This window comes from Babylonia areolata, chromosome 18 (genome assembly GCF_041734735.1).
Source record: "Babylonia areolata isolate BAREFJ2019XMU chromosome 18, ASM4173473v1, whole genome shotgun sequence".
NCBI classification, from domain to species: domain Eukaryota; kingdom Metazoa; phylum Mollusca; class Gastropoda; order Neogastropoda; family Buccinidae; genus Babylonia; species Babylonia areolata.
Genome location: NC_134893.1, coordinates 17,566,837 through 17,583,356, shown reverse-complemented (window position 1 = coordinate 17,583,356; position 16,520 = coordinate 17,566,837). Strand labels below are relative to the sequence as shown.

Below are 16,520 nucleotides of genomic sequence, written 5' to 3'. Positions count from 1 at the left end.
AGAATCTATTGATTTGACATGATTTTCCAGTTTTACCATCTACAATCTATTAAACGTAGACGAAAAGATTTCAAAAAAACACATTCTCAATACAGACTCCTTGATATTCCCACAAAGTCCCAATCCCAATCCACAAAAACAAGTTCATATATTTGAAGCCCAGTTTCTTTTTCCTCAAAAATCTAAATCATACAACATATAGGATTTCCATGGAAGTCTATCTTCATTTTTAATAGTTCCAACCAGTATCAAATACATCTCACAACATTTATATAGATATATACATCTATTCGTTTCACTGTATACTGAATCGTCTGGTGTTTTCATTTCAACTGCTAGAAACTTTATAAGTCCAAATAAACAAACAAATTCATATTATAAAGTGGCATTCTTATCTAACCCCCATAATTCTTAAACATACTGTATGATACAATAGATTGTATCTGGGTGTTGAAAATCTTTAAAAAAAAATAATAAAATGAAAAATAAAAAAGATACCCAAAGAATGTTCAGTAAAAATAATTTCTTCATAACATGTAACAATGCATTTTTGCCCTGTTTGAAAGATCCCTACATGCAGCCACAAAACTCAAACATGCAGAACAAAATACGAAAAACAGTTTCAATACCTTTGCAAGCATTAACAACTGACATACCAACATCATCATACACCCACCTTTCTCTTACTGCCAAAAAACCGCCTTTCCTAAATACAATATTACTTTTATCCAATTTAACTTTTAATTGCAGTTAGGTAGCTGAGTTTGTTTTTGTTTTTTTAAGTTATTTAGTTGCATCTGTAGACCAATAGCTGTTGTGTGTGTGTGTGTGTGTGTGTGAGAGAGAGAGAGAGAGAGAGAGAGAGAGAGAGAGAGAGAGAGAGAGAGATTCTTATGTCTCAACACATTTCGACATATACAGTGATTCTATAATCATGCTTGTTTTTTTGCCTGTCACAACTATGTCTACGTAAGTTTACTTATACGATGATTTTGTTCTTCCTGTATTTTATTTTTGTCTTTATCCAGTATCAGTTTTCATTTCATTAAATTGACGACTTCTGTTTTACGAACTCCATTATCATACTATTTTCTTAAAAGAAATGTTCTTTCATTATTCTCCTTATTTACTTCAAATATTCACCTTTGACTCCACCTTCCGTCTCCTCTTTCCACCGATTCAGAATTCAATTCCCCACCCCACCCCTCCTACCTTTTAAACGATCATCACACTGTGAAAATTAATACTTATCCGCAATGACAAGTATTGTGATCGGGATATTAAACACAATTCTTACAACAAAATTCTTTATTTTTCTCCCGTCATGAAAACGTCTGCCTGTCCAAAACAGACACACCTGTACTCTTTTTTTTCCCACTGCGATATCTATCATATACCATGTCCACGTGTAGGCTGGATCTGTAATTACTTTTTCATTATGATGAAACAATTCTGTAACTAATGTTTGCACATAGTCACACATATTCGATTATTCCCTTTGTTTCCATCATTGATAATAATTCGTTATTATGACATTATTCAACATAACTTTTCACTTTCTATTCCTCAAAAAGTGTGTACGTGAGTAACTCACACTGTTTCACAGTTGTTTGAAATAATCAATCTGAAGAAAAGGGTAAACATGAGAAAACACGGGAAAAGACAAATATAGCACAGCTGAAAGAATGCAAAAATGAAAAGACAATACTTACCCTTTCTCTTTTCAGAAAATCCCATCTTCACACACTCCTAAACTTTTCACACACTGAATCAGAGCTGCTTCCATGTGTCTTCACACACAAAATATAAACAAAACAAGCTGCAAGTAGAAACCAATAAAATAAGAATTGAATAAATGAAAAATAAAATCTTACCTTCTACAAATCCACGAAATGCCATCGTCAAATAATTATGCTGTGTCACACACACAAAATTAATACACAGAGACAGAGAGCTGTACACTGATGTTCACCAGCTGTTGTTGCTTCACGTGTTGAACATGTTGTGGTGGCAGTCCTTTGGGACTACCTCCTTTATAGGCCTGACCCAGTCAGCTGACCCACCCAGTCAGCTGACCACCAGTCAGCTGACTCTACCCAGTCAGTTGACCACAGGGGCAGTAAAGGGGACAAAGGGGCTGATAACCCACAGCACTAACAGCAGGACTCTAGCAACACGGTAGTTATTGCTGTGATAGACATACAACAAATGGACCATCTGGAAGTGGTTATGATGGCCAGTGTAGTCGTTGAGGGAGATTATAATACTGCGTGTTTGCCAGTTGTGTACAGACTGATAGAGAAAGTCAACTGTGATATCTACAGATTACTTCATTATTCCCAAGGCAGCAGAATTTCACATGTGGTGTAAAAAATCCACAATCACATGAAAAAAGTCATAGAAATATAATTTTATAAACATGAAGGAATCACAATGGAAAATAACATGGCATGCATTATGTACAAAGAAAATAATTCTGTTTAATTCACGAAGCTAATTATAACATTATTTTCTCTCTGTGTATCATGTGTGTGTGTGTGTGTGTGTGAACGGGCATCTGGACAAAAACCCGGATTTATCTAATCTTCCGCACAGAGTGTACAGTGACCATAGAAGCGATTTCCAGGTAGTCCATTAGCTGTATCTAAAGATTATTATGACAATAATAACAGTGAAGTGGCCAGTCACGGCTTATCTTACTCTCACTGATAGCACAACGGATCTGGACCATCCCGGATTTATCTAATCTCCCGCGCTGAGTGTATAGTAACCATGGAAGTGATTTCCAGGTATTGTCCATATGGCTGCTTCTGTCAATACGGCGATAAGTAGGGTTGTCGCTAGGGTCCCCCTATTTCCAGGTATTGTCCATGAAGCTGCTTCTGTCAATACGGCGATAAGTAGGGTCGTCGCTAGGGTCCCGCTGTCAGCGTCGTGAATGTAGTCAGCCCCATTGTTCCCCTTTCTTACCGTGGTCACCTGACAGCGTCTGACGAGCCAATCTAAAAGTGGGACCCCAACTGTATTCCATCACTGTTCTTCCTCAGTCGAGTGACCAACACAGCGAGCAGCAATCGACATGTGTGCCAGTACTTGTGCTGTGAGAATTGGAACAAAAAATCTTTTAAAATGGAAGGTAAGATGGGACTTTTTTCCATCAATTTTCGTTTGTGAGGTTTTGTTGTTGTTGTTTTAGACTGTTATACGATTTTTTTTTCCCTTGCTTATTTTTGTCGTGCATTTCTTCACTTTGAGAAAGCATCTTGAAGCTTGACATATTTATTCATTAGGCCTTTGACCCATGTCGACAGAGGTTAACACACTCAGAGTTATGGTATGAAAGTCACACAGCAGTTATTAATGATTTACGTATTTCTGATCAGGAAAGCTGTATAAGTTTTGTTACTGAGAAAGACAGAGATGGAGAGAGAGATTCCAAGAGAACGCTGCTGATGCAAATAGCTTTCTGCTGAAAAACAGAAAATTAACTTCAAAATAGTTTTCACGCATGGCCCAGTCACATAAACTACACGCTCAAAGTATCACCACGATAAACATTCAAGTAAAAAATAATCTATAATAGTCAAGTCAAAATGATCTCTATTGAGGGTAAAAGAATGAGCTTATACAGCTTTTTTTACATCCTGCCCTCATAAAAAAGAGAAAAAAAATAATTTTTAAAAAATTAAAACAGGAAGAAATGGGGGAAGTGGGGATCTGGAAAGGATAATATGGAAATAAACAATTACAAAAAACACACCAAAATTGTATTGAGGGCAACAACAACAGCAACAGAAATAATGCAAGCGTAAATAGCAATAAATTTACATATGATACTGACACGATTACAACATGCAGTGCGACATTCTTAAATCATTAACTTAATTCAGGAAGAAAAGAGAGAAAGATACATATATATATACATACACATACATACACACGCACACACACACACACACACATATATATATATATATATATATATATATATATATATATATATATACATACATACACACACATATATATATATATATATATATATAGAGAGAGAGAGAGAGAGAGAGAGAGAACAGACAGATGGATAAAGGTAACAGTCAAGAGATGGTAAAGAGAGACAGGGAGTCAGAAGGAAAGAAAAAGTTTAAGGTTAGAAAAATAGACAAGTATATGGACAGCAGATACAATGATAGTCATATCAAAGCATCAAGGGATCATATTTTTTCCATCAAATATTTCTGAAGTGCTTTTTTGAATGGTTGCTTGAGACAACATGACAAAGAGGGAGGCAAACCATTCCATATCGTTCCCCCAGAATATGTTAAACTAGATTTATATAAATTGTTTCGGGGTCGTGGAAAAGATAGTTTGTGAGTGTGTCTATTTTCATTAGTAACAAAATTCTGGGTTATTTTCTTCTGGTACCGTTCCATTCGCTATACTGTGCATACACATACATTTGTTAAGTAACAGTCGACTTTTGAGCGGAAGAATGTGCCCACTACGTTGCATATCCGTGAAAACAGATGGTTTCTGTCAAATTCTATAATGTTTGAAGAGCTGGAATACAGTTTTTCTACCAGGCAGATTTTATTTTTACCATATTTCTTCCGAAAGCATCTATATAATATACTTACATGTTTTGTTGGGTGTTTTGGGGTTGTTGTTTTTTCGGGGTTTTTTTTTCAGTCAGGTATCTCTAGAAAATAGAATGTCTTAGGCTGTTTACTTTGATCAGTGTTCTTAAAACACCCTTTTTTTCTTTTTTTTTTTTAGAAGGAAAAAAAGGGGGTGGCGGGGTGTGTGTTTGGGGGGGTGAGGAGGGGGGTGTAGGTTACTGAAGGCACGGCAACAGATGCACGTGGATGAGAGGGGAGATTACTGCTGCAGTTTGACGTTGTATTTCACTCACTTGTTCCCCTTTTCTGCAAGTCAATATGCATGGAACGTCTAATTGATAATAGTTGTGACAATGTAATTAAAAACATCTGATTGATAAATAAACAAATGAATGAATACATAGATGAGTAAGTACATAAATAAATTGATAAATAAATAAATAAATAATAGAGAGAGAGATAAATAAATAAAATCGGGTACTTCATCTGTGTTCGTTCCTTTAACTCTCACGTTCACTCATGACAATAACGAATGGGTATATTCTTTCTACCCAGCTATGTGGGCAGCCATACACCGTTTTCGTGGGTTTTTGCGTGCTCGACATGTTTACATATCTGCAATGTACCGCGTGCTGACAAAAATAATCGGATCTTCAACGTGCGTTTTTGATGTTATGTAGTTTACACAAAGAAGATAAAGACTCCAGGAAGTCGTAATATATTTTGTCGCAGGACATCGGAAAAACCAGTCTTCATCCTTAATCCACCAGGCAGTGGTATCAGTATCGAACCCAAGTCTCTCTGATTTGAGTTCCCACGCTCTTACTACTTGGCTATCAGGCCTGTCATCGGATACATGTCACTGTGTTAGTGAACCCGTCACACGGAAAAAAAATTAGAGAGAGAGAGAGAAAATAGACCGATGGAGAGTTCCGTGCTTAAATGACTTCCAGAGGCGCGTCACATGATCTGTGCTCTCACAGTTGATTGGCTCTCCGAAATTTTGAGCAACAAAGGCGATCAGGAGAAGCAGAACGTGCGAAACAGCAGGCTTCGTTTCTTTTCGATTTTTGCTCTTTTTCGACTTTTTCCACTTCATTGACCAGAGTTTGGTTGTAGCAATGGAGGCTATCAACTGAAGAAATGGAGGACAGCACATGTTTGCTTTTGTGTAGGTCGATCGCCTTTGGCAGTGCTCGAACCGTTCGAGTAGAACAGATGCGTATGTGCAAGATCCAAGATGGCCGCGGAATTCTCCAACGGTCTTATATCTCGATTGGCTGTGTGGATCAGTTGTGATGACAACAAATAAATACACAATACTTGTGCACGTGGAATCGTATGGATATTGTTAAGCAGCGAGAGAGAGAGAGGGGGGGCTGTGTGGGGGGGGGGGGGAGAGAGAGAGAACCAACGAACGAACGAACGAACGAAATTTTATTTTGCGAGGGTGAAGGAGTAAGCACAAAGTACTTCTTTACATCCGGCCCTCTGGGCAAGAATAATTATTGAGAGAAGAAGAAAAATTAATTTTTAGAAACATAAAAAATGCAAGAGTCAAATTCACAGCAGCAACATCAAAATTACATGAGCATGTATAAATTAAGTATATTTATGTACAATACAATAATGCTATGAATAAACAACAGTAAGGACAAGAGAGAGAGAGAGAGAGAGAGAGAGAGAGAGAGAGAGAGAGAGAGAGAAAGCGCACAACACATATATTTGTGAAATTGTGCAGACGTCAGTGTGACGGGGGAAAAAAGGTTTTTTTCATCATTTCATCGTGGACATGTGATGCTGTTGTTGAGAAGACTGCTTGCATTTATCTGTTTATGTATTCATTTACTTATTTATTCATTCATTTATTTGTTCATTATTTATGTTTGTTCGTTTATTCATATGTCTATCCATTTATCTGTTTATCTCTTTTCAGAGATCACACTGGCTGATTTCGACTGCCTGGGTGGGCTTGGCATGGGAGGTAAGTCTGGATGTTGGTAATGTCAGCCGTTCGGGATTCAGGTCAGGCCGTCTGAAACAAATACAAAATCAATATTAAAAAAAAAAGCCATGAATTGTTTTCACATACATCTTACTATCCCCTTTTTCGTTTACGAACGATATTGTCAAAGTGGGATAAACATCTAGATTTAGTCAGGTTTTTTGTTGCTGTTGTTGGTTTGTTTCGTCTTTGTTTCCCATGAGGCCTTGGATAAATCAACAGGCCTTCGAAATCACAATTTTACATAAAATTGTTACATACTTTTGCAATTTCGTCGACAAGGATGATTCACGAGGATGATTCACAAAAGTGTTTTGGTGCAAGGCCCAAAAGAGCAGGACATTCTAGCTGAAAAATAAATTGCATGCATCCATCAGTAATAAAGCAACATAATAAAAAAAATGTGCTCTATTCTCCAAACAGGAGGTTTGAGCAGCTGAACGCAGCAAGCGAGAGAGAGAGCCAGAGAGAGAGGGATCATTTGGCATTTCTCTACAGTTTTACAATCTCGGAAGCAGTGGGGCTGACACATTGTCTTCCACGATACAAACCATAATGGTTTTGATCTGTAATACACTGGTTACTTTGATTCATTATCATACAGTATCATTTAGAGATAAATAGATCGATATACATGCTTTGTTCATCCACAGTTAGTCCAAAGCCTTTGGGGTGGTTTGGACTGTCTCACCATCTCTCCATTCCAATGTTCAGATTTTACTCCATTTTTTTTAATGTCAAACTCGAATTAATATTAATTTGAAGAAAAGATTATTAGTATTTATGCATAAAACATGAGACTTACACCAAAGCTGTTTTGACAATATGAAACCAACATGTAAGTACTGTTTAAGAAGCCTGCTCTTTGTGCATGTTGTCACTCACATTGCAATGCAATTGAACAAGTTCCGAGTCATGTTCTATACAGCCATGTGTAGAGGTGGTTTCAGTACCGTTCGAACATATCTCTCAATGTTCATCTTTTTAAAGACGTGATTCTGATATTTCTCATGGCTCCTCGTTCTTCTCCTGCAGCATTCGGTACCGTCCACCTGGTGAGACCCTCCAGACAGGCCAGATGGAAGCAGCCTCGGGGATTCCTGGCTATAAAGGAGCAGCAGAAAGATGAGGTTTTCAAGGACCTTCATCAGACAGAAGTCAACATCTGCAGAGATGTCCGCGGTGGTCCATTCCTTGGCCAGCTCCTGGCCAGTTTCCAGAACAGCGACCACCTCTATATCCTACTCGGTACTGGGAGATTCATGATACAATATCGTTTCAATCTGGGACTGAGGTTCTCCTTTCATTTTAAGCTTGCTCAAACGCTGTTTCCATTTACAATCTCCCATCCTATTTTTTTCTCTTACATAAACACACACAAAAATATTACATTGTGTTTGTTTTTGTCTGTCTTTCTGTTCCTATGTCCGTCTTTTGCTTCCTCTTGCATGGATCCCTGTTCTGAATGGTTATAATCGGGACAGTGTGCACTTGCCGATTGAATCATTTCATTGTTACACACACGCGCGCGCGCGCGCGCGCACACACACACACACACACACACACATTTAATAAATGGTGCGGGGGACGGGGGGGCAGGGGGGAGTTTGTATTTATATTCGCATTTCTCCTTTGTGTGATTTTATTATTGTTGTTGTTGTCACAACAGATTTCTCTGTGTGAAATTCAGGCTGCTCTACCCAGGGAGAGCGCGTCGCTACACTGAGAGGGCCACCCTTTTTTTTGGATTTTTTCCTGCGTGCAATTTTAATCGTTTTTCCTATCGATGTGAATTTTTCCAAAGAATTTTGCCAGGGACAACCCTTTTGTTGCCGTGCGTTCTTTTACGTGCGCTAAGTGCATACTTAACACGGGACCTCGATTTTTCGTCTCATCCGAATGACTAGCGTCCAGACCACCACTCAAGGTCTAGTGGGGGGGGGGGGGGGGGAGAAAATATTGGCGACTGAGCCGTGATTCGAACCAGCGCGCTCATATTATCTTGCTTCATAGGCGTACGCGTTACAGGTAGGCCATCACTCCACAGTTTGTGATGTTATCGATCCTTATTTCTCCAAACTGGGCTGAATGGCAAGTGTTCCTGAGACATCAGTCATGATCGTGTGTGTGTGTGTGTGTGTGTGTGTGTGTGTGTGTGTGTGTGTGTGTGAGTGCGTACGTTCGTGTGTGTGTCTGTGTGTGTGTGTGTGTGTGTGTGTGTGTGTGTGTGCTGTGTGTGTGTGTGCGTTTCTCTCTGTGTGTGCATTGGAGACAATGTCACTGCTATTTAGAATGTTTTTACCGAAGAAATAGACTCCATGTGTATGTGCAAGACTCCCCCAGAGTCTTACGTTACATAGGACTCTATTATATGTGTGTATTCCCCCAGAATACTACAATGGGGGATCCCTGCTGCAACACATCAAGGCCAGGACGGTCTTCAACGGCCGTCAGATGGCGCTGCTGGCTGCAGAGCTGTCTGTAGCCATCTTGTATCTCCGGAACGTAAGTTGGTCTTAAAATGCTTACGATGCAATTGGATGTTACAGGAACACATGGACAACATATAAAGTAGCGTATTCAAATTGCCGGTGTGTCTATGACAACCAGAGTGTCAAGAGAGAGAGAGCAAGTATAGAAACATAGCTGTTGTACTGATCAGTTCGTTTTCTTACTGAAGTCGATATATAAACAAGTCATATCACACTAAAGCACATGATGACTATGTGTTTGTTTAACATTCTAATCCACTTTGATAAAGTGAAACCAAATTAGACACACTTACAGAAATATTGCTAAATATCAGTCTCTATGTGTTTTTGTTTCGTAAATAATCTTTTCGTTTCCTTTGCAGAACTCTATTGTCCACCGGGACATCAAGCCGGACAATGTAATTTTTGACGGCAACGGCCATTCAAAAATAATCGATTTCGGAGTGGCCTGCTATGAATGGTGGGACAGTCCCGGCGTTCACGAGCCGATGGGGACATCCATCTACCTGGCTCCTGAGATGTTCGTGGAGCCTGTCCTGTATAACGGGGTAAGGACAGCGGTATTTGTGTCACCTGTCAGCACGAAAACGAACGTTAATTAATGTGCACCAGCCACCAGATGTGTTTGTCCCAACTGCGACATGTGTGTTCAGCCATAAGTGATCTGCAACAGAAATCTTCTTCTGGTATTTGCTTTTAGACAGAGAGCGAGGATTGGGGAGGGAGGGAGAGAAAGAGACCGGGTGTGTCACGTGTTAGCACGCGAACGAACGTTAATGTGCATGCACCAGCCACCAGGTGTGTTTGTCCACACTCCGACACGCGCGTTAAGCCGCTAGTGATACGCGACAGAAATCTTGTTCTGGCAATCACACATTCACTTTAAGATAGAGAGCGAGAGAAAGAGAGAACGTGTGTGTCGTGGAAAGAAGGCCACAAACGTTCACCAGACATGGAGTCCTTACAGCGTGGTGTTATGTGTCCTCAGATGGTGGACTGGTGGGCGCTGGGCGTCACCCTGCTGGCCCTGGTCCACAAGGTGGACCCCATGGACCTCTTTGAGGGTCCTCTCAAATCAACAGGACAGCAGAAACGGTGAGTAGGATGCCTGTGTTCCAACCTGTGACAGTAGAGGTTCGTGTGTAGGTGTGTGATAACTAAACAATATAAATCGAATTGCAGGTGACATTGTCACGGATCAGTTAAGAATCAGTTTCAACTGCCGAATGTGAGGGTAGCCTTGAAAGTAAACAAATAGATTCATAATTAAATTAAAAAAATAATAAATTATACATAAAAATATTTCCTACAACATGATTCTGGAGGAAAACAAGTATATATATATATATATATATATATATATATATATATATATATATATATATATATATATATAATGTGTGTGTGTGTGTGTGTGTGTGTATACTGGCACATACCAAAGATGTTTGTCCATGGTCAATGACAGAATTAAGTGGATTCGCAAGTGTATGTACAACAGTCCTTTGTTTTCGAGCTGAGTTCGAACAGCCGCATTGATAAAGAACCAACTTTCCAGTTAGTGGTGGTACATGAGCTTTCTCAGGAAAAATACAATCACAACACAAAGCCGCTGGTAGAAGCTGAAGTTACAGAACGTAAGAAATTAATACTAGAAAACTTCTGACAAAAGAAAAAAAATGCTATGCTTGTAGTTTCTAAAAGATGCAAGTTCTCAAGAAGCAAAGACTGTATGTGTTGTGTGTCCTGTTGTGTCCAGGGGAGGATTCCGCATAGCCCAGGGGCTGACTCACTTCAGGCTGGGTATGTACTCCCAGCCCCTCAAGACCTTCATTAAGGGCCTGCTCGTGGAGGACCCTGCACACAGACTGGGGGCCGAAGGGGAGAGGCAGATCAGGAAGCAACGCCTGTTCCATGCTGGCGGAATACTATCCGTGAGGCTTGTGAGGTCACAGGAGTGAGAGCTGTCTCTCTGTCTCTATACCCCATCATTTCTCTCTCTCAAATATATTTCGTACTTTTCTGAGAAAGTTATTCAACCAAAATTTGAAATGTTAGTGTCTCTATATGGTCAACATCTACTGAAATGGTTAGACTTTGTGTTTCTTTGTTTTCATCTGAAAAGGTTCAAGTTGATGCATTCACCTGCTCTTTATTATGTTTTTTTCAAATTGTTATACACACAAATGCCTATTCACGAAGGATGTAGGACTACTTATATATGAATAGATCATCAGAGTCCGTCTTTCTGTCTGTTTTGTTTTTCTTTCTGCATTTCTTCTTTCTTCTCTTTTCGCTCATTTTCTCCACCGTATCGTCATATAAAAGAGGCAGTTGCAAATCAAACCATAATATTTCCAGTTTGTCACGTGTGTGTGTAGACTGACTTCAAGTGGGAGGCTCTCAGACGTGGGGAATGTCCTCCTCCACTTGAAAAAAGTAATCATCATCAGCCAAAGCTGCTTGAATGGCTGCAGCTGACCGCTGATTGTGACGGCGACGACCATGACGATTTCTATGAGGTAGGCAAGGATATCCGTTTGACAACAGTGTGTATTAGCTGGCTACCAAGATAGATATGCATATTATACAATAATGTGTGTGTTAGATAGATATATATATATAGACGTCCATATTTTCTTGTGTAAAACAACAGTCTGTTCATGTGAACTTCAAGCATGATCTCTTATTGTTTCTACTTTACAACTGTCATGTTTGTTTTTTCCAGTAGATCAGTGTGAATGGTTTATAATGTTTACGTACGTGTGTGTGAGAGAGAGAGAGAGAAAGAGAGAGAAAGAGAGACACTGAAATGTTTAATGTTATTAGCTGTAGACCACTAGTGATATAGTATGTATAAATCAGAACAAGAAAGGCAAGGCTTTCAAGACTCACTTGTGATACACTTTTTTTTTAAATCCAAGCTTTTTATGTATTGAGTATAATGCATTTACTGTTATATTTATATTTTTTGTATTCTCTAAACTTGGCACTTTGATCTGATATTCGACCCAACAAAAGATCTGTCATTATTGTCATTTTTTGTTCAAACAGGAACTTCTTTTGCTAAGCATGGAAGTTTTATATATTGCAAACGTTTGGTGTAGACAGTAAAACAAGGGAAATTACTCTGCTGGGGAACTTAGTTTGCTTTGAACTGATCTTTCTCATCTTAAACATTACATTTTGAAATTATACTCAATACATAAAAAGCTTGGATTTTTTTTAAAGTGCATCACAAGTGAGTCTTGAAGGCCTTGCCTCTCTTGTTTCAAAATGTAATGTTTAAGATGAGAAAGATCAGTTTAAAGCAAATTAACTCCACTAGCATTACAGAGTAATTTCCCTTTTTTTACTATCTGCACCAAAACGTTTGCAAAATAAATAAAACTTCCATGCTTAGCAAAAGAAGTTCCTGTTTGAACAAAAAATGATAATAATGACTGCTCTAGCTGTTGGATCAGAATATCAGATCAAAGTGCCAAGTTTAGAGAATACAAAAAATATTAATATAACAGTAAATGCAGTTTGCATATAATTAGGCTTCATTCTTTATTTTATTGTGCCGATCCCAGAGGCGCAATATTGTTTTAAACAAGATGACTGGAAAGAACTGAATTTTTCCTATTTTTATGCCAAATTTGGTGTCAACTGACAAAGTAGTTGCAGAGAAAATGTTAAAGTTTACCACGGACACACAGACACACAGACACACACAGAGAGACAACTGAACACCGGGTTAAAACATAGACTCACTTTGTTTACACAAGTGAGTCAACAAAACTGGTGCAAAACAGATAAAATGGAACAGAAAAGAAAAACAGAATTGAAGCAGAATAAACTACTAAGGGATAAGCGACAATTTGGTAGGGAGAGAGAGAGATCGAGAGAGAGAGAGAGAGAGAGAGAGAGAGAGAGAATTAAGGTGAAAGTGAGAGAGATTGTTTCAAATTACTGATATACTAATGAGCATAGGAAAAAGAATACATGTAAAAACCTAAACAACTTTTATATTCTTTGATTGTATCAGATGAGAAGAAGAAAAATGTATGTTTTACCAAAACAACCTGTATGTTTCTTTTCAGAGATACGACAGCAATTTCCTCGTTTTTGAGAACGACTAAATTCAGAAGTGAACTGAGCTCCCATCCACCTTGCCTCAGACACATCCCGGGGATGCCAGGCCATGACAAAGTTTCCTTCAGGGAGGTGCTGAAAGAGAGCCAGGTCCACAAGCCTGGTGTCACTGACAGCCAGCCACTGGGGTCCATTGGAATCTTGTCAAAGGGAGACAGTCCATTGTTGTACCTGATACTGTTTCTAGTGTAAAACAACGTTTCTTCTTCTTTGCTGTTCCTCACATCTGGAACAACCTTCTCATCTTTTTAAAATCTATCTACAAGCACTCTCAGCTTCATTGTTCTCTGACACCACCCATGTCAGTTCACTTTGGGTGTATGTATGATGTATGGTGGGAGGGGAAGAGTGAGTGTGTGTGTGTGTGTGTGGCGGGGCGGAAGGGTTGAGGGTTTATTGAGAAAGAGTGGCAATGAATGTTTTATGTAACTTGTTTTGTTTTTGTTGTTTTTGTTTTTGTTTTGATTTGTTTTTTTTAATGTAAAGCGACCTGAGCTCGTAGAGAGAAAGGGCGCTTTATAAATGTACATTATCAGCAGTAGTAGTAGTTTCTTCCCCTGAGATGACTCTTCCCCATTATTAAGAGACATCACTTACAGTGTGGTGGTGATGCCTGTCTCTGCTGTAATGCTGTAAAACTGAAAGAAAAAGGTATAATAATAGTGGCTTAAACAGTAAACAGTGTTATAAGCAGGACAGAAAAAAAGTGAAGACACATATTACCAGTGTGTGTGTGTGTGTGCGACAAGGCGCACTGGTCAGGCATGTGCTTTGCAGATTTGGTGTAGCGTATGTGGATTTGTCCGAACGCAGTGACGCTTTCTCGAATAACTGAACTGAACTGAACTCTCTGTGTGTGTCTCTGTGTGTGTGTGTGTGTGTGTGTGAACGAGAGAAAGAGTATACATGTCATATGATTATTGTACATTTATGTACTATCTATATTATGAACTATATGGGTAAGATTATTATTGTACAGGTGTAAATCTCTTTTTGTCATAACTTGAGTGTCTAGTGTTTTGGTACCCGTGTTCCTTTTATAAGGCGTCTTGTCTCATTGCGATGTGTGTTATGCAGATGTGATAAATGTTCAAATATATTTCATCGACGTTTATTAAATGTACTTTTGCTCATATTTTTACTGACTGTCAGTATGTTTGAATTGGTCTTTCCTTTCGATCTCTCTCCTCATTCTGCATCCCCCAGACCCCCACCCCCACGCCCCCACCCCGACCCGACCTCTCTCTCTCTCTCTCTCACTCTTTCACTGTCAGCCACACCACCTTTTAAAGACACAAGCACACACATTGACACACACACAGACATACGTACGGACACCTACAGATAAACGCGCGCGCGCGAACACGCACACACACACACACACACACACACAATTATGCACACGGGGATTTATAACACTGACTGATGAACGGAGATATGTCATTCTCAGAGTTAAGTATATAAAATATAAATAATATAAAAATTAATGTATAGGTAGCACTACGCTGCGGCGACGCCAGTCTTCCCGGGGACAGCAGTATGATTTTCACACAGAGACACACACACAAGATACGAGTGAGACGGTGGCCAAAACAAAAACTTACAGCAACCGATCTTTCTCTCACTTTGCAACATCTGTTCAGAACCAGATGCCACTCACAACTCGTCACTCTGATTTATAATAATGAGAAGAAGAAGAAGAAGTGGAGTAATGGCCTAGAGGTAACGCGTCCGCTTTGGAAGCGAGAGAATTTGAGCGAGCTGGTTTGAATCATGGCTCAGCCGCCGGTATTTTCCCTCGGCCCCCCCCCCCCCCCCCCCCCCCACTAGAGCTTGAGTGGTGGTCTGGACGCTAGTCATTCGAATGAGACGGTAAACAGGGGTGGGGGGGGGGAGCGAGTGGAGAAGTAACGGGGAAGAGCGTTAATGGTATTGACGACCCCCTAACACAGCTTCAGGGTGTAGGAAGGTGTTGAGTTAGTTGTTGGCTTAGCCACCCTCCCATAACTGGAACTCCAAGCCAGTGTTCTCCTAACTTGGACTAAGATAGCACGTAAGTTTGACGAGGAACCGACCAAAGCTGCGAAAAACAGCACCCCGAAACCTGCCTGACCGTTAGAGACCGAACTAACACAACAGCATGGTTCTGTTGACAAACAATGGTCACACTCCAGAAACTGCCCACGGCACGCACAGCAGAGACACAGAGGCCGCTGACTGATGTTGTTCACACCCACCATCCCCTCTGGCACGTCACGTGTTGTCTGTGATCACAGGGCAGTGTGTGACGTATGAACTGTTTCCTCGGTTTGAATGTCGACACCCATCTCAGGTGATGTCACGGACAGTTGAGTGGGGGAATGGGACATAACTACAACCACACTGACATCACTGGAACGATGAGCGAGGGGGATGTGTTGGTGGTCACCTGTAATTCCAACTCACAACCTTTTGACGACGAGCTGAGCTGAGCTCTTGACCGGGCGCCCCTGGCTCACTCCTGTTTATTTAGAGAAGGGTAAATAGGTGGGGGGAGGGATGCTCCACCTCTTTGGTTTATTTCTCAAAACAAGGCCGTGTTTGTTTTTTTTACAGCTGGATCCCTTTTATGCACCATAAGTTGAGCTTTAAACACATACAACAATGCAACAGGATAGGGACAGGAAAGCACGGGATGGAATGCGGGGATAAGACATGAAAGCAGCGTTTCCATCTGGTTCAGAGAATAATATTTAGCATTACAGATTCGTTGTACGGTACAGGTAGAAAAAGTTGGAGGTGGATATAAACAGATCCACACAGTGGTTATGTGTTATCTTAACATCCTTTTTCATCATATTAATGGGAAACGAATAATATAGAATCGCAACATATGGGCCTCTGTGGCATACACTTCGGTTTCATTTGGTAATAATCATTCCTTTCTCTCTAAACGTGTTTGTAGATGTTCATTTCTGTGTAGAAGCCTATTGTCTGCTTGGAAATCAAGTCCGTCAATATCGGTTTTGTTGGCGACGGCCATGCGACAGTTATGGATTATGACATCGCCTGTTATGACTGTTGGGGGTGGGGGGGGGAGGAGCTTTGTGGAACATCGATCTACCTGGTTCCTGAGAAGTAATGACCAGCTCGTTTTCTATTTTAAATGAATATGAGTTTGGAAAGGTTGCCAGGTACAGTGTCCATGTGTTATTTTTGAAAACACAAACACACTACACACACACACACACACACACACGCACACATACACACACACACACAAAGTGTGTG

General features: G+C 40.0%; 1 protein-coding gene across 1 annotated transcript; it reads left to right on the top strand.

Moving 5' to 3' along the window:
- Nucleotides 1–5,859: 5,859 nt before the first annotated feature.
- LOC143292177 (protein kinase C alpha type-like) lies at nucleotides 5,860–15,721 on the top strand. The gene is made up of 9 exons (XM_076602360.1): nucleotides 5,860–5,881; nucleotides 6,556–6,603; nucleotides 7,660–7,872; nucleotides 9,014–9,129; nucleotides 9,479–9,664; nucleotides 10,105–10,211; nucleotides 10,873–11,070; nucleotides 13,277–13,355; nucleotides 15,599–15,721. The coding sequence occupies exons 1-9, from the start codon at nucleotides 5,860–5,862 to the stop codon at nucleotides 15,719–15,721; spliced, it is 1,092 nt and encodes a 363-aa protein (XP_076458475.1).
- Nucleotides 15,722–16,520: the final 799 nt, after the last annotated feature.